The sequence below is a fragment of the Melanotaenia boesemani genome, chromosome 11 (genome assembly GCF_017639745.1).
Source record: "Melanotaenia boesemani isolate fMelBoe1 chromosome 11, fMelBoe1.pri, whole genome shotgun sequence".
Lineage (NCBI taxonomy): Eukaryota > Metazoa > Chordata > Actinopteri > Atheriniformes > Melanotaeniidae > Melanotaenia > Melanotaenia boesemani.
Window position 1 is genome coordinate 32,870,142 of NC_055692.1, and position 26,258 is coordinate 32,896,399.

The window sequence follows — 26,258 nt, forward strand, 5'->3', positions numbered from 1 at the left end:
CGCATTCCACTCAAGAAGACACTTTTGGACTCAACAATGGGGAGATAAAATCCTACTCAGCCATGGACGAACAGATCTGCAGGAACTGCCATATGTTTTAACAGATGCCTGGGTGAAATAATCACCCATGAAACTGATAAATGTGGTCATTGGATAGCCTGTATCCTAAAAATTAATAGCACCTTTTTGATTTTGGTAAATCTTTATGGTTACAACAATGAACAGAAAAACAGAAAACCTTTACAGGAGTTAACAATTGTTATCAACGGCTCCAACCAAATTCATAACAGAACACAGGGTGGTTGGAGGTGATTTTAATCTAACACCAGACGAGTGGATGGACAGATGGCCAACAAAATATTCACAGGTTCACCTGAACCAGGTTATTGAAACTTTCATGACCGAAAATCACCAGACGGATATTTGGAGAACATTAAATAGAGATCGTAGACAATTTTCTTGGTTTAAACCTAACGGGCAAACTAGGTCCAGGATTGACCCTTGGCTTATATCCAGTCTATTAGAAAGATGTGTCACAGAATCTAAAATATCTCATAGCCCCTTAAGTGATCACTGTATAATAGAGTTGACTATCTCAAACCATAACAAAAGGAAGCCTAAAGATTACTGGAAATTTAACTCCAGCTTACTGTTCAATGCAGATTTTTGTAAGGGAATTAGAAACCTTATTTTGGAAATTCAAGATGATGTATACTTGGGCTCACCAACACAAAAATGGGAATTTCTAAAATTCTCTATCTATATCCTTTAGTAAAAAAATGAAAGAAGAAAATAATAAAAAGGAATCTGAACTGGTTAAAACCCTTCTCACTCAAAACAACAAAGAAAATTGGAATGAAGAGGATAAGGAACTTAGCTCATGGTGCATACATAAGATCCAGAGCTAAATGGATTGAAAAGGGGGAAAAAAATTCCTCCTACTTTTGCAAATTAGAGAAACAAAGACCGGAAAAAAATACAATCTCCTCTATTATAACTGACGAAGAAGAGCGTTTTGATCCAAAACGAATATCAGAAGCAATCTGGAAATTCTATAGAAATATACACATCAGCCTATAGAAAATCCAATGCTGAAATATTTTTTTAAACTATAGACAAATGGATCCCTAAAATTGATGACTCTTTCAGAGATATTTGTGAGGAAGACTTAAAAATAGAAGAATTAGACAACGCCATAAAAACGATGGCATTAGTTCGTTCCCCTGGAACGTATTACAGCAGATTTCTACAAGCATTTCTGGGATGAAATTAAAATGTTACTTTCCAATCAAAGAATGCATTAACAATGAGGAACTGATGACAACAATGAAGCAAGGTTTAAATAAACTGCTACCTAAACCAGGTAAAAACAAAAGAATATTAAATAACTTAAGACCAATAACTCTCCTAAACACAGATTACAAAATCCTTACATCTGCTAAAGCAGCCAGATTAAAAGAGGGGTTACAAAAAATAATCAGTCCAACTCAATCCGGTTTTCTTAGGGGAAGATTAATAATATTAGATTAGTTCTGGATATCATTGATTACAAACATCTAATTGAAGAAGATGGATTCATACTCTTATTGGATTTCTACAAAGCTTTTGATTCTGTCGAACATACTTTTATTTATGAAACATTTAGGAACCTGGCATTTGGAGATAAATTTCTGAACATCATTCTTATGTTACACTCGGATATTAACAGCTGTATCTCCCTCTCAGAGGGTACATGTCCTCGATTTAGAATAGGAAGAGGGATTAAACAAGGATGTAGCCTTTCTCCTCTCCTATTTATCACTGTAGCTGAACTACTAGCAACTCTTGTTAAAAATTCAGAGGTTAAAGGACTAAACATAAATGATCAACATTTGTTATTAAGTCAGCTGGCTGATGACACGACCCTGTTTCTTAAGAACAGAGAACAAATTCCTATTGCTTTAAAAACTATAAACCTATTTTCTAAAGCATCAGGTTTACATCTGAACCTGGAAAAATGTGAACTCAGGATATACATGGTTGCCCTCATGCATCATTATGGAATATTCCTGTAAAAGAAGTAGTAAAATATTTAGGAATCGAAATCACAAAATGTCCAGATTCCAGAGTTAAAAACAATATTCATAACACTACTGAAAAGTCAAAAACCATACTTAATAAGTTGGCTTCAAAGAGATATATCTCTATTAGGAAGATCACTCTTAATTAAAATGGAATCCATATCCAGGTTAATTTATCCTGCTTTTTCATTGGCCATTCCCCCAAAGACAATAAAAACAGTAAATAAACTAAACTTTGACTTCATTTGGAAAAAGAAACATCACTATATTAGGAGAGGTGATTTATTAAAGGATTTTGATGAAGGGGGAATAAGAGCAATCGATTTTGAAGTAGTGAACGGTATCTTAAAAATTAAATGGATCCAATCTTTCTTAAAAAAGGACCATGAAATATGGTTTGCGTTACCATCTTTGGTCTTTAATAAGCTGTGTGAACTAGATTTTCTATTGAAAAGTGACTTTGAAATATCGAAACTCCCTGCAAAACTTTCAACATTTCACCAGCAAGTCCTGCTTTACTGGAAGATGTTGTTCAAGCACAATTTTAGCCAACATAACGTGCCTATATGGAACAATAGAGTGATCACAAATAGAAGAAAATCTGTATATATGGATGAATGGAAAAAGAAAAACATCTGGTTGATTGTACATCTCATGAACAACGGTGGAGAATTGTTAAATCTGGAGGAATTTAACAACAAATACAACTTAAATTGTACCTTTACTTTATACAGAAGAATTATTAATAACATCCCTTTAGCACTTCTCCCAATGATTAAAAGTAATACAAACAACACACCGATACCCACATTACAATGTCTGAAATTAAATGGTCTAGATATTCTGCATAAAAAATGTAATAACTGATTTCTAAAACAGTACATGGTCAACATAATGTTTCCAGGCCCAACAAAGAAGATCCTTTCTTCTTCAGAATTATAGTAAACAAGATGTCAAAACAATCAGAACAAGATGCCTTAAATTTCCGATTCCTCCTAAACAGAAAGAAATTCACTTCAAAACTATAAACGGAATATATCCTTCCAATGAATTCATCAGATCCAAATTTAAATTTGAAGTAGATAGCTGTTATTTATGTAAGGGTAACGAATCAACAGAACATTTGTTTTATAGCTGTGAAACGATTCATAAATTATGGCATTTGATACAAGAGAGGCTCCAATACAAATCCATACATATAGATTTTACCTCATTTAATTTTATAAAATGTGGGATAGTTATCGAAGAAAAATCAATTATTCTTAATTAATAATATTATAATCTTTACTAAATTTTACATACATAAAAGCAGGTTAGCAAAATGTCCTCCAACATGGATGCTTTAAAAAATGAGCTTTCCTTGTTTCACAAAAGCTTAAAATTAATTAATAGTGCCCAAGCAATGAAATTTTACACTCTCATTGAGAAATATGTGTTAAACTAAGCCCCTTTTAATTTTCTTTTTCGTTTTTTTTTTTTCATGTTGCTTTGGTCTATAAGCAACTCTGTTAAGCATTTTATATCAAAATATCTTAATTGATTTGTACTCCCCTATTGTTCCCTTTTACCTGATAGTTCAATTATCTAAAAGGAAAGATTGGTTCTTATTTTTGACTTCCAGTGTTACAAAAAGTTTTACAATCATACTGATGATTGCAAGATATATATAGATAGGAAAGAGAAAGAAAGGGATCAAAAGAAGGGGAAATTGAAGAGGTTTGATTTATACCTGATAACTTTTCTTTTTTTTTTGGACTTTGAAATATGATATTGTTGTTTATACTGTATATTTTATATATGCGGTTTTGTATTTTGTCATATATGTTGTCATATCATTTGTTATTAAAAAAAAGGGGGGGGGGGGGGGGGGGGGGGGATCCTTAATCTTGACCCGAGTTCTAGAATTGAGACGGTGACGATGAACGTCCTGCCTCGTCTCCTTTACTATTTTCAAGCACACCCCGTGGAAATACCAGAAAAGCAATTCCAAGCATGGGACAGACTTATTTCAAGGTTTATATGAAATGCTAAAAAATAGAGAATAAAATTAGAAAAACTACAAATTGAAAAAAAGGGGAGGAATGGCATTACCAAGTTTCAAAGTACTGCCATGCCTCTCAACTAACTCCTGGATTAAATTGGTGTGATATAAGTTATGTTTCAAAATGGAAAAATATTGAAAAATTTATACATGGAAGAGAAATTTCAAGTAAGTAAAGTAACATATTTTACTTTGGGGATTGGGCTAAAGGCGATAAGGAAAAACAAATTAGAAAAGGAACTACCATTACTTCAATGGCCTGCTTATAATAATAAAATTATCCCAGGTACACAGGATTTGACATGTAAACAGGGGATTAACAAAGGTATAACAGCTTGGTGTGTACTAACTGGATGTTTTAAATGTTTTCAAGAACTAAAGAAAGAGTTTGACCAATTCCGCTTCTTTCAATTAAGAGACTTTTATGATAAAAAAACTAAAAAGTAATATTGATCTTAATAATAACAAATTAGTAGAAATGATTATTGGAATATATCACTCTAAGAAGTATAGTTTTATCTTGCCTTTACAAACATTTAATAGCTAAGAGAACCCATAACACTGTAGATGAGAAAAAGAACTAGGAATAGATGTTTCAGAAGAGGAGTGGCTGAAGATTTGGAGAACACAGCATTCAACAGCCTCCTTAAGAATCTGGAGGGAAACACTGCTGTAAAAATATAATTAGATTTTTCATAACTCCTAAAATCACAGCTTTAAAAGTCCATGTGGAGATGTTAATGTAAATCATGCTCATGTGTTCTAGTTATGCCTAAACTTGTGTCATTTTGGGACGATGTACATTCAGTAATTGTCAAGACAATAGGCTACACAATTCCTAAAACATGTCTGGTGATGTACTTTGGTTGTATGGGAAATAATACTGATAAAAGTTATAGATATGTAATAAATATCTTTTTAGCAGCATGTAAAAAGGCTATTACTAAAAAATGTTACAGATCGGAACCACCTACCATTAAAGACTGCCTACGAATTGTAAAAGGAATATTAGAGATGGAGATCCTGACACACAGACTAAGGACACAAGAAGAACTGTGTCAAGAAAAATGGGAAAAATGGACACTTTAGGCTTCAACATCTCAGATTTATAATTGTTAATCACAAGTACTTTTGTTTTGCTTCTTTTGTTTTTGTTTTTTTATTTTTGGTTTGTTCGTTTGTTTGCTTTTTTCTGTTTTGAGAAAATGGTTTCCCAAGAGTCTCTAAAATTTTTTGTATTTTGTATTGCGTTGTAGAGAACCCAGTTTTTTTTTTTTTTTTTTTTTTTTTTTGGTGTTTTTAAAATGTCTAATTAATTAATATGATAATCAAAGTCAGTTTGCCTGAATGATGCAGGCAGAATAAATTTTGTGTTATAATAATAATGGATGTTCTTAGATGGCCTATCACCTCTCTAAAATTGTGCAAAATGGTTTAGTCCACAGCAGCAACACATACACTTTCCAGGTGTATTTATGGCAGGCTGTTTGAATTTTGAGAATATATATTTCTGTAAAAGTGAAGACAGTGGTTTAACGTTATTGCGCCCTGGGACCAGACATTTCACATTACTCTGGTGTTAACAGACATGTAATTGAGGCTAATTTAGTCTTCCCCTAGGTAAAAGACAAACCGTTGTCCCCATGTCCAGTCCATCTTTGTGTTTGTGTGCACTCCTGAGAAGAAAAGGCAAAAGGAAAAGTATCTGGAAGTTTGAAAGACAACAGCAAGCAAAAATAGAAGAGTACAAATTGCAATAAAGTTTTGTTTATAGGTCTTGCTCATTTGTTTAGCTCTTGAACAGATTTCTTGTTCATGCAACAAGAAATGGATACAAAAACATTGTTCATGTGTAACCAGGAGGACGGTCAAGTAATATGTTTATATGGAAGTCGTGTTTTATGTGAAGCAGCAAATAGGGATGGGGCCGATCCAATCCAGTATCGGTATCAAGTTCCGACACCAACATAATTCATGGATCGGTAATTTCCGATCCAACCTGGGGGAAATTTCTGATCCAATAATTATGTCTACAACGTTGGCGAGGCGTCGTGTATGCGTCCCAATGAGACACGCAGCACTCCGGTTAGCAAACTTTTCCACTCAACATGTCCGCAGTGTGGAAAAACCCCCCAAAGCACGACAGCAACATACAAAGTAAACTTTCAGCAGACAGCGTAAAAGCTAAAGGGACAGGTGAGGCACATTTTATGTCAGTGCTCTATTTATTAATGTTGGCTTGGTTTTAAACTGAAAAAGCTTTAACTCGTGGATCTCTATGTATGTGTATCTGCGGGTCTGTGTGTGTGTCTTCACATGTGGATGTGTGGGGTGTCTGTGTGGGTCTGTGGCTGTGTGGCAAAGTAAGATTTGCTAAACACCAGGTCACTCCATCAGGCATTCACGTTTTACTGTTTTCTTCATGGTTACAGACTCTAGTGTTCAGCTAAATCAGTTCACCTTCACTGCCAAACCTGCTGTGTTTGAATTGTGCTGTTAAATGCACACAGTTATTGATGTTTACAGTATACTTATTCATATTTGTCATTAGATCACCTTCTTAATTCATTGCTGCTACACAAGCAAGAATTTACTGATCAAATGCACATTGTTTGAAACTTTTCTCTTTTTTTATGCTACAAGAGGCTGTGTACCTAATTTGTGCTGATCAGATGATCCAATTTTATTTGGAGAGGTGTAGTCTAGAAGTTTTCTCCTTTTTTTCTTGTTGACACTTAAAAGCTGTGTTGCTGCATAGTGGAGATCTGTGGTGTTGACATTTTTTTTTTGTTGTTGTTGTTTTTATCTTGTATTTTGCACCAGTACGTAGTATCTAGTAACTATGTCTTGAAAATGAATAAATTTCACATTACAGTTGCATATTTGATTTCCGGATGGGATTTTTTTCCTGTTTTCTGACCTTATGCTTCAAGTTACCTTTTGGGACATGCATTTGTACATATATTTGCTTTTAAAGAGGAGTTTATTAAAGCCTCATATATAAAAAAAACAACAAAAAAAAACAACAATAGCATTAATAATAGAACTCTGGTATCGGAATTGGATCGGAAGTAAAAAAATGTGGATTGGTGCATCGTTAGCAGCAAACAAACAAAACATTCTCAAGTTTCTCACAGTGAAAAGCGACTGCGGTGAAACTGGTTGGGTATTAGACAAATTCGGCCTCTGCTGCGGATCACAACGGTGACGCAGTTTTAAGTGTCAAGGAAAAGCTGGACATGTATTTTCCTTTGTGGTCTCAATAAACAACAGCTAAATCTTTAAACGGCCATGTTTTCTCACAGTAATTGTTTGTAACGTTAACTCCTAAATATATCACTGGGACATCCCTAATTTTTACATCATGTTAATGTTATCTGCATCTGCTGTTTTCTTCAACCCAGCTAGCTTTTTGCCACCCATTGTGCTGGTGTAAACAAACAGTGTAACGTCAGGGGGAATGGTCCATAGAAAATAGATGGATGAATCAGAAAGCTGTCCAGCCTGCATCTTCTAAGATACAGAGTAGAAGAAGTTCACAGTACGACAGGAGGTACAATACAAAACATGGCTCGTGTTTGTTAGGGTATCCTAGCAAATGGCTTATTGCATAACAATCACATATACTGAACCTTTCAGTTTCAGGGAGGGAGCTGAGGTTCTATGCTCCACATGTCTGGAACAAACTCCCAGAAAGCCTCAGATCAGCTGAAACATTTATTATGTATTGGTCTATTTAAATCAAGGTTGAAGATCCACCTGTTCTCTGCTGCTTTTCAATAGTTTTTATTTAGAAGTCAAAATCTACATCTGGTTCTTTTAAGCTGGAATCATGTTTTAATATTGTCTTTATTTCTTGCATTTTATCTATTTTATTTTAGCATATTCCTTCTGCTTTTATTTCATTAATTGCATTTCTTTTAATCTTCATTTATTTATTTTTTTATTATTATTTTTTTAATGCACTTGTCTGCACCCTGCTGTAATGATTTATGTAAAAGACTATGAATTGTCTTGTACATGAAATGTGCTATACAAATAAATTTGCCTTTGCCTTTAACATCGTGACATCAGTATTGACAAAGATTATCTTCATGAACCACATGGTTCTCAGTTTCAGACACAACAGCAGGTCCATCATCACGTCCAGATGAGGCTGAAGTTCTTCACTTCAATCATCAGCAGCTGGTTCAAACAAAGTGAGCTTAGTAACACTGACATTAAGTTTTATTCTATTGTATGTTCTGCTATAAGCAGGTTAAGATAATCTTGTATCTGTCTAGTTTATATGGGGTCGGTTCACCTTTTAGCAGCAAGTAAAGCTTGTTAAATACGCTGCAAGAAGCAAGAACTTTGTTCTTGCTCTCGAGGCAGCAAGAACAAGAAAAAAGTTTGCATTAGTTCAGTCATTTCATCCTACACAAGAAGCTTTGTCTGCGACAGGGTGGGGATAAATGTGGGGGGTGTCTGTGTTTTTATGTGCAATAAACAACTGACCTGGTGATTTTATATTTAATGAGAAACTTCTTCCATTGCAGGGTGGGTCTGAGCATGCAGCGTTGTCCGTGTCATATTTTCTACATGTTGTATTAATTTTCGTACTTTCTCACTACCTCGTTAAGCTGTTAATTAAAGCCTCAAGAAAAGGCCCCTAGGCAGTCCAACAAGGTTCACAAATCTTGAGAAATTATTATGGCGTTCTTTCCACCGGGTGCGTGTGCGCCGCGGTCTAGCTGCGCCACAGTTTTGTTCTGACCTCCGTGGCGCTTCAGTCCGCACCAGGAGAGAGTCAGGTGCAGAGCACCCGCGACTGCAGTCTGCCTAGCTGGATCCGCAAGATCATGGAATCACAGGAAAAACAAAAAATCTTGTGATTCTCCACTTCAAGGATAAACATCTCATAGTCCATGATGGAAAAGAAGAACACTGACTGATTAAACACATAATGTTTACATGGTTCAGCAGAGCAAATGCACGGGGGCTTCTATCTAAAAAAAAAAAAAGGAAGTTTTTACACTGCTCCCGTGTCTGATTTCCTGTCTGCCACCAAACTACTGAGTTTGATGCGTTTTGGGTGCGTGCTCCGTCAAAAATAGACTTGGAGCGTAATTTAGCAGAGAGCCGCGACAAGGCTCTTCTGGGATGCGCTGGGGTGCACAGGAGGGGTAAGTGTCACGTCAGTTGTGTAGAGTTGTTTCCTGTTTAATTTAAAAGTTTCTATTAATATTTTGAAAACCTATTTGTATACCATCCGATCCGGCACGCCCCAACCCACGCGCACAACTTCAAATAGTAACAATGCCCAAGAATAACTAAGGAAATATGTAAATAAAATGATATATTAAAAAGAGCAGGAGAAAGATGCATTGTGCATTGGAGGGCTCAACATGCAGCATGGATTTCATTTTTGAGCAGCTGTTTTTTCTTCTATTTTTTCCATTTCAAAAAATCTGCTGGCCTGACTTTAAATAAATTAGTGTTTGTTTGATAGTTCGTACAAAACTGTAATTTAGTTACAATGATATTAATTTGAGAATTTTATAAATGTTATTTTACAAAAGTAACTAAAAAGTTATTTTTAACAGTAACGCATTACTTTTTAGTTTAAGTAATCCACAAAGTGAGTTACTTTTTGAATGTAGTAACTAGTAACTGTAACTTGGTACTTTTTCAGAAACTAGTACAACACTGCTGCACAAGACTTACTGTATGTTAGTGACAAAGAAAAAAATTTGAGTGAAGTTTGAAGTTCTATAAGTCAACTGACTTTGCACAGCCGTGACACCTGGTGGATTTATCACTTTGTCGATCATCTTTATAAAATGTGAACAGTTGGGACAAACAAATGTCATCCCCATGTAGGCAGGTGGTGAGATGATGATGTATGAATGCTGGGGGTGGGACAGTCAGACAGTCAGATTGTAGGGGTGATTTTCAATCTCATTACTAAAAATAATTTTGTCCAAAAAGTTTTGACAAAATAAATAAATAATATTAATTACAAATAAATGTATTTTTCTGTAATTCTTGTAACTGTAGCTAAATCATTACTTCAAATAGGTTATGTAAATTGTACTTACTGTAGTTTTGTAGTTATGGATGTCTTTAGTTTCTACTGCTGCTTTTGTCTCTGAAGCATCTGATTATTTGATTCTGAGATAATATTTAATTATTAGTTTGCAAAAATAAAGAAAAACAAATTATGATCAAGAAAAGAAGACAAACCTAAAAGCTGTAGTGTCTAAAACTTTTAGCCAAGAGAGAATCTGATTTGATCATGATCAGTTTTCCAAACATTACATTTTTTTGCAGTTCCACTGTTTCTGTCACCGCCGGGTAATGAACAGCTTCTTTTTTGAAGGTCAGGTGTTACATAATTACACTTGTGTGGTTTTCTAAAGCTCCTGGATGATGGACCCAGAGCCTGGATGAAATGTGCCATCTCTTTATAAGACAAAGCCTCTGCTAGATTTTCTTGATTCCTTCATTTCAGTGTGACTCACTGATGTTGGGACTGCGGATGGTCAGGTGATCAGTCTCTGCCATCAAGCGAGGGCTTAAGCGGGTCACCATCCGGTCAATGCTCTTGACAACATCCATGGGGCCGTTCACCACCTAAAACACACAGAGCGCCAGTGTGTTAGCGGTAGTAGCAGCACTCACCCATTCTGCCCTGCGCCACAAACTCATCAAAGCTAAGGACACTTCAAAATGACCATCCACTGCCACACAAAAAGAAAATGCTTTCAGTGCAGTTAACTGTTTGTGTGTGTACGTCGTTTAGCTGAGGAGGACACACAAAGCTCAGCAGATAAGCCTATAACGCAGAGCTCATAGATTTAGTCATTGTCTGTTCTAAAATCCCGCATTCTGATTTCAGTGTTCCCATCTAAGAGCTGAGCCTTGGAGACAGAGCTGGGAGCAGAGCGAGGGAGGTTTGTGTATGAGTACAGCCGCAGTTTTTCAGAGTGCCTCTCATCCATTGAGTCTGCACCGATGTGGCCTTGGAGCGCTGAGAGGCAGAGGCTGGGGGGTGTTGGGGGGAGAAGAGAGGCAAAGTGTTGAGAGAAACAGCTCTTCACATAAGGCATACGTCATGCAGACCTATATACTCCACACATCAATGGTCCACAGACAAATCTGAAAGAAAAAAAAAAGACTAAACCAAAAATAAGAAAAATACAAAGTGCCAAATATAAAATAGATAAAATGTTTCTCTGTCAAAAATTCAGAGTAAAAACTGAAGAACTGAACAATGTATTGGAGGCAGACTTTGGATTTATCAGCTCCTATCTTCATCGTTCCAGCTGGAGCCGTAGTGTTGTAGCTACAGAATTATACTGTCCTCTAGTGGTTTGAAATATAAACAGCAGAAATGTGCACCACGAGTAGCTCCAGAAAAACAAAACACCATTTTCAGGAATAAAACATTTAGTTTCCTGATATCAGTTTGTCTACCTCCACCATCTGAGCTGATCCTGCACCACTGCTCCATCTCCCCAGTTACAAAGCCAATTCCACAGAACATAAAGAAACTGCCTATGAATAAATGAAGAAAATCCCTGAGTTTTATAATGACACTGCCACAGAAATTAAAGGGATGTCATGTTGGATCTACTCATTCACACTTAGAAATGTTCTGTTTCCTCCAATATTCTCTCATTCAGTGTTTCTATGGAGGAGCTTAGTATAACTCAGGTTCACATTGTATCTCACATTCCTGTTAAATCCTTGAATGAGCCCTTGTGCCCAGCATCGAAGCATCTGCATTCAGTATAGTAAGACACGATAACTGATTTTAAGACTTTGCTATGCGTTAAAGAGCTACTGTGTCTTTTTATCTCAGTTCATTCTTTGCAGACAGAGTAGCTCGGCCTAAAAAGCAGCTGGTAGAATTAAATTTGGGAAATTCAGACTGAAGCCATACTCATTCGCCAAGCAAGAAGGAAACATCATAAATTTACTGTTACACACAAAGGTGCAATGTTGTAGTAATGACTGAACACACTGTATTTAAGAGTAAGAATTTCGGTCTCAGCCCACACTCATTGTGATAAAGGTTCAAAATAGGAGAACTTCCTGTCATGCAGGTCAAAACTCACTGTTTTTTCACACTTTAAAAAAGAAAAGAAAATGGAAAAGTACACCTGTTAAAGATAGCAGTCCATAGTCATGGGGTCTTGCGCACCTTCATACAGAAAGACAAAAGAGATCCCTCTGACTGTGGACTAACACTTCAGCCCAGACTCAGTGTAGTCAACGTTAAATATGTCTTAAAACATGAAACATTTTCATATTTCAACGTGTTAATATGTAAAGGATCAATAGATTTGGGTTAAATAGCAAGTACATACACAAACTACACACGTGAAAACTCATGATGCATTTAATCTGTGCAGAAGACAGCACACGACACTGTGTACTTTATGTTCTACCTCTTTGATGGCTTGCCACGTGAGGGTGTTGTCTTCGCTGATGATGCTGTCGGCCACACTGATGAAGTGCTGACCGAGTTCCTGGAAGTTTTCCTGGCTGCCATTCTCAGCTCTGGAAGGCGGCTGTGAGGGAACATCTGCGGTCACAGACAGCAGCTGGATAAGTGACACCATGTCGGCAGGCTGCAGTCGCTCCTGCTGCGTGACTTCCAGGGCCTGGGCAGACATGTTCAGCAGGACCGAAGCCTGGGCCAGGCCGTCCAGCCCCAGTCGCTGCTGCCCCAGTACTGGCTGAGCGTGGAAAAACAATACACAAATATTTGTTATACATAAATTAAGTCAGTATGAAATTTAAATTATTTGAGAATATGCTGTGACAGATTTTGTTTGTTTGGTTAACATTTTTCTCTGAAATATGGTGAAATTATAGTAAATGTTTATGTTGACCCAACTTTGATTCAGAGTTAATTTTATTGTTTCATCGTTTGAGATTGTAACGGTATGTTCAGAAGTACATGTAATTATTAAACATGGCTAATGCAACTCAGAGATAAGGATCAATATATAAAATCTTGGTGTTAAGTCCAAGGGTTTTTATTTGCCTTGTTTTAAGTAGAAAAGTTTTTTTATTTATTTATTTATTCTTCTTCTGTGGACTAGCTTTAGTTTGGTATGACCTATGTAGTAATCCTCCCAACTTTGTGGTAAACATAATGTGGAGTTTTGAGGCACTTAAAAAAATTGTCCAATTTATGATACTGAATACAATTATAATCACTTAAATAAATCATAATTAATTATGATCCAGATTAGTCATATTATAATTCATGGTTCATTTTTTTTCACTCACAGGAAGTTCTGTCAGGAAGCCAAAAACACCTCCTGAAATCAAATTTAACTCCTAACCTTTTTTTTTATGTAATCCTATTTGCACTTTACTACCTCCACAGTATCTGCCCCAATAATGACAATGACAACAAAAACAAATTTATATGTTTTCTTCAGTGTCAGAGTTTGTCCTTCACTGGAAAACTATTTCAAAATGTACGAGAAATACACGGGGTTGTGGTAATGTCGTGTCTGATAGAACTTTTTTTAACTTTATTAGAAAAGAACATGACGACAGAGCCTTAAAAGGCTGCTTTAGTGAGGTTTTAAGAGGCAGCGTGTCAGACTCAAACTGGGGACTTTAAACTGGTTTACACAATCATTACCAGGCCATGGCATAGGTTGTTTTTTCAGCACTGGTTTGTCTGTCTGTCAGCAGCATAACTCAAAAACTAATAAACAGATTTTGATAAATTTCTTTTGGAAATCTGAAATGGAATAGGGAACAAGTGATCCAAGAATTTTTTAAAGGGTTCTTTATAGACACAAGGCAGATGCAAACATCCAGGAACATTTGTGGACTTTGTCACATCCGGGTCTTTCGCCCCGGAAAACATAATGTTGCTAAACTGTAAAATTATTGGATTTTCAGTGTTGATCCTCATAGATTTTTCTTTGATTTTATAGAGTTCACTTTAAATTTTGACGAAAAGTTGTGCTGTGGTTGGCTAGCATACCTGTTCCACAGACAATAAGAGATGTTCTCTGAACTATCAAAAAAAAAAAAAACACACAAAACCAAGAAAGAAGTGATGACTGGTTAGCGGCTATCATGCGTTAATGCTGACACTTCAAAGTCCTTTGAAATATTCAGGAATATGTTTAGATCATTTGAACCTGGTGAGTAAAACATTTATTGTGATTTTACTGTTTAAAACTTGTGGTTGTTTTTACATAGATGCCATAAATACAATGAAATGTCTGGTTACAGTTAAAATAACAAGCGTCTGTTGATGGTTTTAGTGAAGTTCTCAATGTTTCTTTAGCAGCTCCTTCATAATGTGACGGAGGAAAGACATGAAGCCTCAACACAGAGTATCAGTATGGCATTTTGGATCTCTCTCTTTTTTTTAAATGAAAACCCAATTGAGAAAACTTAAATCTATGAGAACAAGTTGCACACTTCTACAGGGACGCTGGTATGATGTGGAGTTTAATTTCACTAAGAAGCTGTTCATGGTCACGTGACCACCGGGTTGTGACATAGGTTTGGCCTGCCCATGAGTAGAAAGGAATAATTTTGCATTTAGAGCTTCTAACTCAAAACTAATGCCCACAATCAATGGCTAAAATAAAATAAATACATAAATAAAAATGACAATGACTTGGCTAAGGTCATTCTACATGATTTAAAACTTTACCATTTTGCTGATTCTTAGTATTTGATTGCTTAAATCTAAATGGGCAAACATTTGTATTTAATTAACATTGGCACAAAGCTTTTATAAACATCAGTGGCTACAGAAACCTTTTTTTCATGGTCACACATTATTTTTTTGTATTATCCATTGCTACTGTGAATCGACCTTCCTAAAACCCACACTCGCAACTAACACTAAAAACCAAAAAAAAAAAACAAACAAGAAATGCAAAATTTAAATCAGGGTAAAGTTTTAATCAAGACGTATAGGTTGTCTACCTCGCTGGTATTGGAAAGCTTCATCAGCTGGTTCATAAATGCAGTTGGCTGAGAGCTCTGAGATTCCCTCATCTGCTTCATCCTCAGGTATCGCTCTGCATCCACAAACAACATAACATCTGAGTGAGTGATGTACAGAAATGACATGATTCTCTGCTGCTCAGACAAATCATCATTTCACTGAAACCCAGCTGAGGCGTCCTACCGTAAACACTGAACTTGAAGCTAAAGGTTATTTCTTACAGCAGGCAACTGATCTTAATGCTGTCAGAAAACTGAGGTCCACTTACCTCACTTCAAATCTTTTTATCAACTACAGAACAATTGCTTTGTAAAACCTGATCGTGTCTGTGATGGAAAATGTCCTTGCACAAATCAGTTAACAATATACTCCTTCCTGCTGATTCTTAAACCTGGCTATAAATAAACCAATGAAACAAAGGAGAAACAACGAGGAACTTAGAGTGAAGGACAGGGAAAATGCATCCTTAGATGAATAGTTTTTTTTAAAAGATTGTGCGTGATAAGCTTGTTTTTATTCATCCGGGAGACTTGTAAATAGAGTTACAGAGTTCCCGTTAAAATAACACAGCTAAAGCACTAAAACAACAATGAAAAAAATAGACACATAGGACAGGGGGGCGGATAAGCTACAGTCGGATGTTGTGCAACCAGGTTTTTTCTCATTTGTTCAATTCTTGCTGCACCATCAGAAAACTCTGATCTTGGCGATGATGTGCGACTCACCTCTGCTGCTCCTGCATATAAATGGCAACAGATCAGAACAGTCTGTGAGGCCCAACGGTGGCTGCTGTTCTGACCAACCCTGCAGGGTCCTGCAGCCCTGCGGCGCCATCTGCTGGTGCACTCCTGCTAACACGTTCACATGGTCGGACAGGAAAACAGAAGAAGAGAAAGGCAACTTTAATGTACTAGATCTTTAATAAGGAAATATGTGAGTAATGTGTGAGGTCAGTGTGACATTTAATTTGGAGAGATGTTTTCCTGATAATCAAGTGGTCACTGATCTATTTTAATATTAAGAAGAGCTTTAAAAAAAAGAAGAAAATGAAACCACTTCTATTCCTTTTGCATGGATCTTGTTAAAGGAATTGGACAGTGGAGGATGGAGAGTTTGACATAGCATGGCGCTAATTCCCTCACCCACCCACCTCCAACTGATTCAGTCTCTCCTTTATCCTTCCCTGCTGTTTCTAGAAGCATCACAAACCCTGAAATCCATAGCATGTAAGAGAGGAATCCACCCACTGTGTTTTATGGAAATGTACAATGGAAGTAACTCCAGAGTGTGACAGTGACACTGTTTAATGTGAGATGTATATAGAAAATATTCTGAAGTAACACAGTCAAATTCCCATTTAAATTAAGTGAAATATAAACCACTGACATTTACGATCACTTAAACTGATGTTTAATGATGTTACTTTTAACTATTGGACATCATGCTTAATTGTTACTTTCAGCCAACTCCATTAGATGTTTAAATGATTGTTTCTGATGTTTTCTCATCGCCCTTTCTTCCTATTTCTAACCATTTACCTAAACATTTTAACTACTGCTTATCTGTGTCCGTTGCTTGTTGACATACCACACACGGATTTATACTCTCGGGTTGGATGGTCTGGTCACCCGAAGGATCTGTCACTGGTGCACTTTTATTTATAAGGCACTGCTTTGTTTACTGCCTACTTACATACCCTAATCACTCTGATCACATGATCCGTTGTTAGTTTCTGTTCCATAGGCTCGGTCTGAATTGGGTAAAAAGGCTTCTGCTTGGAACACGTTGTAGAAAGACGGGAAACTGAGTTAATGGCATGGAGTGCTTTTAAATCTGAACAGAGATTTCTTGAGACTGACTCTGCAACATGCACTTGTTTTTCATAATTCGCTTATAAAAAGCAATTTTCTATTTTTAATTGCCTTTTGTGTGTTTTAAGTGGGTACCTTATGTAACTGTAATTTTGTATTTGGCTGCCAATCTTGGACCAGGCCTCATTGTAAAGGAGGTTTTTAATCTCAGTGGGATTTGATTGGACCTGTGATGCCACAGTATGAAATTAGATGAGTAGTTTCACTTCCATCATAAACTCTGGTTCATAATCAACATTTCTTTTATTTGCATTTTCCCTTAAAAACTTTTAAAACTGAAGTGCCTAAAGGGATAGCATGTGTTTGTAAATATGTTTTTTCTGTTCTGAAATATTTTTTCTTTGATTCAGGGATCTCATCAAGTTCTCTTTGCCATAATAATAAAGCTTAATACAGACTGAGATGGACTGATATTCCATATGTTAGCTAAGCTCCATATGCTTTCACTGGATTCACCACTGACACTTCTAGAAAACAAACATTGTAAAGCATAAAAAAGCTCACTATTTATTTTAATTGCAGGGTGGTGTGGTGGTTAGCATCACGGCCTCATAGCAAGAAAGCCACTGGTTTGAGCCCGGATGTGTGGTGTATGTGTGGGTTCTCTCCGGGCTTCCTCCCACCATCCAAATGTGTGTGTTAGGTTAATTGGTGACTCTAAATTCTCCCTAGGAGTGAGTGGGAGTGCTTGTTTGTCTCTTCGTGTTGGCCCTGCAAAGGATCGGCAACCTGTCCAGGGTGTGCCTTGCCTCTCGCCGGTTAATTCCTGGGATAGGCTTCAGCTTCCCTGCAACCCTTAATTGGACTAAGCTGTACAGAAGATTTTAAACCATTTTGAACACAGTTTTAGGCCTCTGCTTGAAAATTGCATGCTCATAATGAAATGAGTAGATATCTTCAACAAGATCTATTTTAATATTTTTAGAGCCACAGTGCAGGGAGACACTGCAACTTCCACAAGCTCAGGAATGACTGAAGACTAGGAATTTTATTTTAATAGAGAAGAAGCTTGAGATAGTCATCTAATGTCATATCAAATTTCAGAGTCCTACATTTAAGAAACATGTATCCAAATGGTTAGCATGTAGGCAATGCAAAAACATTAGGTCTTGCTGCTAAGAGGTAATTCCTGTGTAAGAGCTCTTCTATCCTTTTATTTTCAGGAGAGGATTTGTGACAAAGGGATACATTAGTTGTGTCCCCTGAACAGAGCACTTGAAAACCTGTATCTTACAAGCACTGAATATTTCTAGTGAGGCGGTGTGATTTTACCTGGGCAAAACAGAAGAGCCTGCACCTTTTGGACCACAGGGTGGCTGCTGATGAGGTCAAGATTCCAGCTGAACAGCATGTCCTGGGTTAACATGGGTGAACTGGGTAAACATGAGCTCAGGCTATGAACATGTCTTGCTTCCAAAGACATGTTCCAAACATTCAGGTCTGTAATATTTCCAAAAAAAGGCTCTGTGAAATTCCCACCAAATGAGTCTTGGTCCTGACCCAGGATCAGAATCCCATCCCTATAGATATCCCTGTACGTGTCACTGCCTGAGCCCATGTCTTTCTTGTCCCCATCCACATAGATAGCCCACTGGTTGCTGTTCCGGCGCCACGTGACGCAGATGTGATGCCATTCTCCGTTATTTGGGAACGAGGCCTTGTATGGAAGATGCTTTCCATGAATGATGAGTGCCAGGAGGATGCGACCCTGCACGTCCACTTGGCCTCGCAGCTGAAACTCATTGGTAAAGACAGGTGCAGCATAGGAGAAGATGGTTGACACCTCATTCCACTCTGGGTCCCACTGAACTCGAACACACACACTGATGGATGACAAGGCAGGTAAGGAGATGTTGACATGAGCAAAGCCCTCACGGGACTCCTTTGGGAAGTTTAGAGCTGAGAACTGCAAATCTAAACAAGGGAAAATAAGAAATTGCATTAGTTTTGAAAAAAAACAAAACAAAAAGAAAACAAAAAAAACAAAAACAAAACAAAAACAAAAAAACAAAACCTAAATATACTGATTCTACTCACACTGCCTGGAGACAGCCACAGGCTTGGAGACTGGTCTGCTGGAATCCCTGACCCAGACTGGTGAGCGGAGGCCTATCTGTCGTAGGAGCTCCAGCGGTTCCTCCTGGTCTTCTAACTGGTCCAATGGAAGAAGGGAACCGAACTGGCCTCTGCAAAAGCTATCAGCTCTGGAGAAGGGCAGCGAGTCATTGACCAGCTGGAGAGCCCACTGTGGCGTTAGATGGACTAGGAAGTAAGGCATATTACACATCAGGAGTAGAATGAGGTGAAATCAAATATGCGTTATGTAACACACGAGGCTTGAAGGCTTAAGCAGAGAAATTGGTGCTAAAATAAAAACTGGACTCTGTAAGTTCACATTCTCACCATGAGAGTCCTCCACTCTGTCTGTCCCAGCATGTGTTGGCTCACTTTCACAAACCACCTACAGGAAAGAAGTCCAATTTACCCCATCTGCCTTTGGAACAATGCGCTACAATATAAAATCATCAATGTTTTCGTCTTGATTTGTGCAGCATTTTCATACTACTCTCACAAATTATGAACAAACCATATATTTGACACTTATTATGTAATACTGGAAAGGAGAAAGTTATTACCTTCAGCAAGAAGAGTATGAATCCAGTAAGCAAGGCTCCAGTCATTTCTGAGCAGGTGTTGTCTCTACCTGAGGTGTTGTCAGTTCACCTGGAAAAATGTTTTTTTCCCCTTAATCCAATGTATAATGCACTTAACTGTCTGTAGTAATCAAAATCAAAATATCTGAAATGTAGTTTTAAGAATTGCAGGGGAAGGGAAGCCAGACGGGTTTTAGGGAATCATTCTTCAGCAGCTGCTCTTCAGAGATTCTGGAAAATGCTTTCACACAATTCATCGTTGCTGTTTTCTCAGCTGTAGAATCCCATCTATTATCCAGAACACTGCAGAGCCTTTGAGTAATATGGGAACAGCAGCCACATAAACGGGACAGCCGAAACCAAATCCAGCCCAGGCTCCTCATCCAATAGCTCAGAGTCAGTGTTGATCATATCCAGCAGTGTCTCTGGTCTCCTGACTGGGAAAGAGCCGGCGATCACACTGCATCGGTCCAAGAGTCTCCGTCTGTCTCCTCCAGACCCAACACCCCTCCCTCCCTCCCTGCCACCCTGAAGCCATGTGCCTTTTTCATGCAAATGGGGTCATTTTTTAAAAGGACCCTTCTTGCGCAAGCAGTGTCAAGCATTTGGCACAGAGAGTTCATGAACAGCAGCGGGGTGGCAGACATTTTTACCACTTAGCCTTTATTTATGCCTTCAACAGGACTCTCTTCAGTTAATTGTTACATCAGTTTCATTGCTGTACTTCATAGTCAGTAAAAGATTAGTTCTCCTCATGTTACCACTTCACAGTAAATCATGAAGTTTTTCTTTTTGCATGCAGCTCTCATCAGCAGGTTTTTTTGCTGCAAGCTTGAGAACAGTTTCTGTGTCCGCTGATGTTAATAGCTTCCCTACACCTCCCTGTTCCCTACACCTCCAGAACCAGACAAAATATTTTTTATAGTTTGTTTTTGTCCAGTTTTTTGTACAGTAAATGACTTGAGGATTAAAGGCTATCACATAGACCATTGTTTTAAACAATGGATCTCCAAATCTACAACAAGCTCATTAGCTGACATGAGATTAAAGTTGATGTAAACAGAATTATAACAGTGGTTAACTTTACAATTAACAGCCAGAAAAAAAGTGTGACGCAAAGATCATCTTGATGCTTTGCTTGAGCTACAATTTCATCCAATATGATTTGCTTGCTTTCTTACCTTTTTAGAGAAACTTTCACACAGGGATGGTGTTTTTTGGGTCGGTTGCAATGAAACCTCACCACCATAACACCTTGAATCCAATAATCCAGGAAAAGACCAACAGAGGCAGAACCAGCCATTAGTATTCCACCTAAATAAGTGCTCACAGCATGAAACATTGGACAAGAGCCCAGTGGAATAAAGTCTACTCGACAATAGAAACCATGATGAGAAAAGCCCAAAAAGGTGCACCAAAGGTCAAATTAAGTTGTTTAGAACAAAACATGTTTATCTACTTTTAAAACTATTTTGGATTTGTGCATTTCAATCGTATCCAGAACTGTGGACGGAATGAAAGGCCAAAGGGACAAAAAAAAAAAAAAAAAAAAAGTGGAGATTGTAGGAGGTTTAAATCCCAGTGAAGTTTTGCAAAAAGAAACATAAAAAAATTAAATAAGATAATGCCTTGTAATATATATATATTTGTCATTTATTGTTTGATTATGTTACTTCATGTCAGACAGAAGCCGTGAGTCAAATCAAATCCAAACCCGACCATATGGGTCTCTATTTCTAAACCAATGTCCGAACCACCTTTAGCAGCAAAAATTTAATTCTGTAAATTCTTAGATCTTTTATTTTACAGACAGAATGTTAATTTTAACTGTTAATTGTTGTACTTGTTATTTTGGTTGTAACTGATTCTTTTTGCAGCCTCTTGGCCAGGACTCTCTTGCAAAAGAGGTTTTTAATCTCAATGGGACTTCCTGGTTAAATTAAGGTTAAATAAAAAAAAAAAAATAGAAACTCTCCAGTATCTTTACTTTGTAATTAGAAAATATTCAAATATTGTTTGAGCATACGTATAAGTAACAATCAGCAAATTGATCCGGGACTGGTAAGTATGCCAGCATTGTAATTAAAGACCAAAAGGTGTAACCTTCTCATAAAAGGTCATTTTCACCCTGTTTCACAGTTCTGCCAAAGGAACACTGATCAGTAAAGAAACACAAAAAGAAAAAAAGAAAAGTTTATACTATATATATATATATATATATATATGGCAATTTTCAGTTTTTTATTTTTGAAATGTCTTTTTTGTATTTATATTTCTCATTTCACTTCAAAACTTGGACTATTTTGTGCAGATCCATCAAATAAAATTCTGATTTGTAAAAAATATTCAAATTAGAGTTTGCAATGTAACAAACTCGGTAAAAGGCCAAGGGGGTGAATACTTTTGCAAGGCACTGTATATATATATATATATATATATATATATATATATGGCATTGTGTGGTTTGTTAACATAACAATGGCATTAGTTTTTTCACAAAAAAGCTAAAATGTATTCGGAAGTTTAATTTTGAGATGTGCAATACCTCACACTGCCTTTAGGGATGCTAGTTTATAGGACACAGACATGAGTTTTACTCAAGGGAATGAACAAGCAACCTATTAGGTTGTATGGACTGAATGATGACTTGTTCGTTAACTTCCTTGTAAAGTGAACAGTTGTTGGAAACTGGGCGGTGCTGGAATGAGTCAGCACCAGTCTTTGGACTGTCATAGCAAAGGTGGCCATGAACAAAAATGCAGAAAAGGCATTCCTTTTGCATCCCAGAGCAACACAAGATAGTAAAAGTCCCCTTGACCTATTAAACCTTATTCAAAATATCAGGAAATGATATACTTTTAAAATAGAAATTCTCCATTGTGCTCTGCCTGCAGCCAACCATAAGCTTTTATTGTATTTGCAGGAATAATAGCAGCACATCTGAAGGCTAGAGTGAAAATTGTGTATGCTTGTGTTTGTGTGTGCGTTTATGAACACAGAGTACATTCTCACACTACAGGGCCTGAGCATAGAGTGTAAACAGTTGTTCAGAGCTCTTTTGCTGGATCTAATGTTGGAAAAAAAGGAAAAAGTCGGCTGTTCAGAAGATTAGCATTCAGCCAAAGACTATTCAGGTTTTGGGGGGTTGGTTCAACACAGCAAGTAAAACCACATAAATCTTAACATCTTTACCACATTGTTTTGACCACAATGAGGAGATGCAGTGCTTTCAGAGTCAGCTTCATGACCGAACATTGCCTGGGTTTTTCCCACTTTTTTGAGTAATTTGTGGTGTTTTTAGCTTGAAGTCACAAACACCTCTGGTCAGAGCTCTCTTAATCAGCAGATGGCAGAAAGCAGAGTTTCACAAAAGAAGACCAAGCTAATTGACCTCCCTCCTCTGCTTGCTTTTTCTCCACTGTAACTTTGCCACCGCTGCTACCCGGTGCATTGCCATGACAACTCACAAATTGTAAGAGAGGTATGGAAACGTCAAACACTCCGTGGGCGAGCATTGTCACACACAAAAGGCCAGTGACATAAATGTGGAGGGAGGATGAAGCCTTTTCCCAGAAGAACAGCCCCAGTGAGAGAGGATGGGGCAGAAAAATAGCAACACGCCTCAGTTTCTCTCAGCTGCTCTGCTGGAGAACAGTGCTGAAATAAAGTGAAAATCTCTACCATGTGAACCTGTGCCTAGAGAAGGAAGCAGGTGTTGAGAAGAAACATATTTTATAAACATTAAGTTTTATGAATGAGCAGTCGGGACCATGTCGAGTATTAGCTGCTGCAAAATGTTGATATTTTTTTAATTAAATCCGTACTTGGGCGTCTCAGAAGTTATAATATTTGTAACTCTGCAGACAGAAATTTGCAGAATGTTCCCTGCAAACATGTCTGGTGGACATCAACAATCAGAGGGCATGTTTGCCTGGTCTAATCTGGCAACAGCAGATAGCCTTTATGGCCGCCCATTAGCCATCAATCAGGCCAGCTACTGAGGAACAGCAGCAGGGGTCACACCATCACCATGGAGACGGGCTTTAAAAACAGTCATATAAACAATATAGGGTGTTGGCACAACACAAAGAGAAAAGAAAGATAGAGGGAGAGAAGGATAGGCAAGTCCATGGTTAGTTGTGTCCACTTCGAACAGGATTGGACTCAGTGGAGATGATGCTACATTTTCGGACGTGCTGGGTTTTCTGAGCTAGTAAGCTGGTTTGCTATTGGTGCACCGGGCGTATCATTTACTGCCAGAGGATTTCTGGCTATATATACTTATATAGCAGTTCCCTGTGCATAGAAAAGTGACAGTGAAGGGAATCAGGTGCATTGAAAATTAATGTGAGAGGCTTGCATGTGACAAGTAGGGAATGTGAATGTGTGTTAGGTAGCTGGCATTGTTCATTAATTTCATTAAATGAGAAACACCAATGATGCAGAAAAACTAGTTCATGCATTTGTTCCTTCGTGATTGGAGTAATGCAGTTCCTTATTTTTGGGCTGCTCCAAACATGTTTTGGAAAAGTCTTCAGGTGATCTAAAAGGCTGGAGCAAGGGTTTTGAGAGTTAGGAGTTTTTAAAGTTTTAAAGGCATACTTTAAATGAGAAAAATGCTGAATATGAGCTAGAGTTTATGACAAAAGTAAAATTACTCATCTAATTTTATGCTGTGGCATCACAGGTTGGCAGCCATATTAGATTCCATAGTGTTTTTTGTATGTGTATATATACTGCAAACTTCCAAACACATTATGTAAAAGGGGTGAGCCACACAGTAATGCAATTACATAATACATGATAAACTCATTGGCTAGGAAGTCCATGTTGCAAAGATCTACTATTTATGATTGAACAGTGAGTGAAATTATCTTTACCTGTGTCTTCTTGTTTGGCTGTCAGTAGGCTATAGATGATGGCATACAAAGTATTTATTACCCTTAAGAAGTACATTTCAACAGAAATTAAACCAAATTCAGTCCCTTATCATTAATTTCAGACACAGACTTGCTTGCAGATGATGAATGAAATCAGATGGCCACGATGAAGGATTACACTCACCTGGTGTCATCTTTTGATTAGTAGAACTGTAATGAATGGCTGTTTGCAAAATTTTATCTTCTTTTGTAGTGTGTTGTTGATGGTTTTTATCTTTGTATCTCACTTGTCTTCCACAGCCTGGCTTTCAGCTGAAAGCGCAGTGTCATTACCTGGCCGCCTGGAGGATAGCAGTGAGCGATGCTGTGCAGGAAGTGATGGCTTCTAAATGCATATCAGGGGCTTCAGAAATCATGTGCATTTCAGGTGTGACACTGTCCTAGATAAGGTTTCCAAGAATTTATAAGGTATTTAATGAATGACATGTTAAATGACTTCTCAACTATTAGAACTATTTATGTAATCAGATATTTGATAAGTTGATTGTTGATGTTATTGTAGCTAGGGCTTATCAGCTCTGGTGGTCAAGGACTGCCATCATTCAGGATTGAGATTACCCTGCTGCAACACACCTGACTCTATATCTAATGGGTCGTTGCAGAATTAAAAAATATGTTTGGGACAACCATTAACTTGGCCCTCAAGGACTAGAGCTGCTGAGCCCTAATCTAAGCACATTATTATGACAGGATAATTACAACCTTCAAAGCAAATGCAACATAATTTCTCTGATTTATTCACTTACAGCTTCCAATAACTTCCTGTATATCCAAATCCAAGATGGCAGCATATCTTTTGTCTGTGATGTGTCTGTCTGTGTTTTGTTGTTCTTAAAGATTTTTAAAGATTTTATAGCTTTTTTATGTCCCTTTGTGAGTCAGTGTTTTTGTGGACTGACAATTTTGTGGATTGTGGATGTTCTTGAAATTTGAGGACTGCATCATCCTTGAGTTAATCTGCCACAGCCTGCTGTGTCCACCTAAAGCTAACCGGCCTGAGCCTGCTACATCCTGGAGCTGACTGGCCTGAGGTTCATACTGTTACCTGTGGCGTCGTCAGCTGATTTTCCCGGGGCTTTAGCCCCGGGTCTTTTGAGTCTAGTCCCGGCAGCAAAGACCAATGTAAATCACCGTATATAGACGCTGTTAAACTTAACTGCCGCCTGCTCCTCCAGCCGCTCCGCTCCATTATTATTTTTCAACAGCCACAGGCTACACACTCGCACACTCACTCACTCTCACATCCAGAACAACGCTGGGTTGAGCAGGACTGGACTGTGGGTTGCAGGGTCTGATTAGCGTCAAATTACGTTACGTTACAGTAGTTGCTTCTATAGCGCCACAAACCCACAGCCGATAACCGGGGGGCTCTGTGTGCGCATGTGCAGAGGAGAGAGCAGCAGCAGTCGAGCGCGGCAAACCAGAGCTAGCAAAATGGACAGAAAATCTAAAATAAAGCAGTTACAACTCCTGAGCTGTTTTAGAAGAAAAGTAAAAGGTAAGATATACAGTATTGTCCTAAATATGTTTATTTTTTGTTTGACACAAGCAGATCGCCGTCGGGGTCGCTACACAAGACATTAGATTATGCTACACGTGCGCAGGTGTCAATGTGTGCGCACATCTTGGGGGAAACTCCAAGACCGCGACAGAGAGATCAGCTCTGACATATGTCATGTTGTATCCTACACAGTCTATGTGCATATCA

General features: G+C 37.7%; 1 protein-coding gene across 4 annotated transcripts in view; it reads right to left on the reverse strand.

The window, feature by feature from the left end:
• The window catches only part of adgrd2 (adhesion G protein-coupled receptor D2), a 69,053-nt gene extending 49,032 nt beyond the window's left edge, over positions 1 to 20,021 (reverse strand). For 2 of the 4 annotated variants that reach the window (XM_042000567.1, XM_042000566.1), the window contains exons 1-8: positions 19,593 to 20,021; positions 19,360 to 19,417; positions 18,994 to 19,218; positions 18,229 to 18,870; positions 15,811 to 15,933; positions 15,064 to 15,158; positions 12,537 to 12,827; positions 10,605 to 10,716 (exon numbers count right to left, since the gene is read on the reverse strand). In XM_042000567.1, coding sequence (XP_041856501.1) covers positions 10,605 to 10,716; positions 12,537 to 12,827; positions 15,064 to 15,158; positions 15,811 to 15,933; positions 18,229 to 18,870; positions 18,994 to 19,218; positions 19,360 to 19,417; positions 19,593 to 19,637 — 1,591 coding nt within the window. In that variant the 5' untranslated portion in view covers positions 19,638 to 20,021. Of the gene's footprint in view, positions 1 to 10,604; positions 10,717 to 12,536; positions 12,828 to 15,063; positions 15,159 to 15,810; positions 15,937 to 18,228; positions 18,871 to 18,993; positions 19,219 to 19,359; positions 19,418 to 19,592 lie in introns of all 4 variants that reach the window. The other 2 variants (XM_042000565.1, XM_042000564.1) reach the window with 1 other exon arrangement.
• Between the last annotated feature and the right edge of the window lie 6,237 nt (positions 20,022 to 26,258).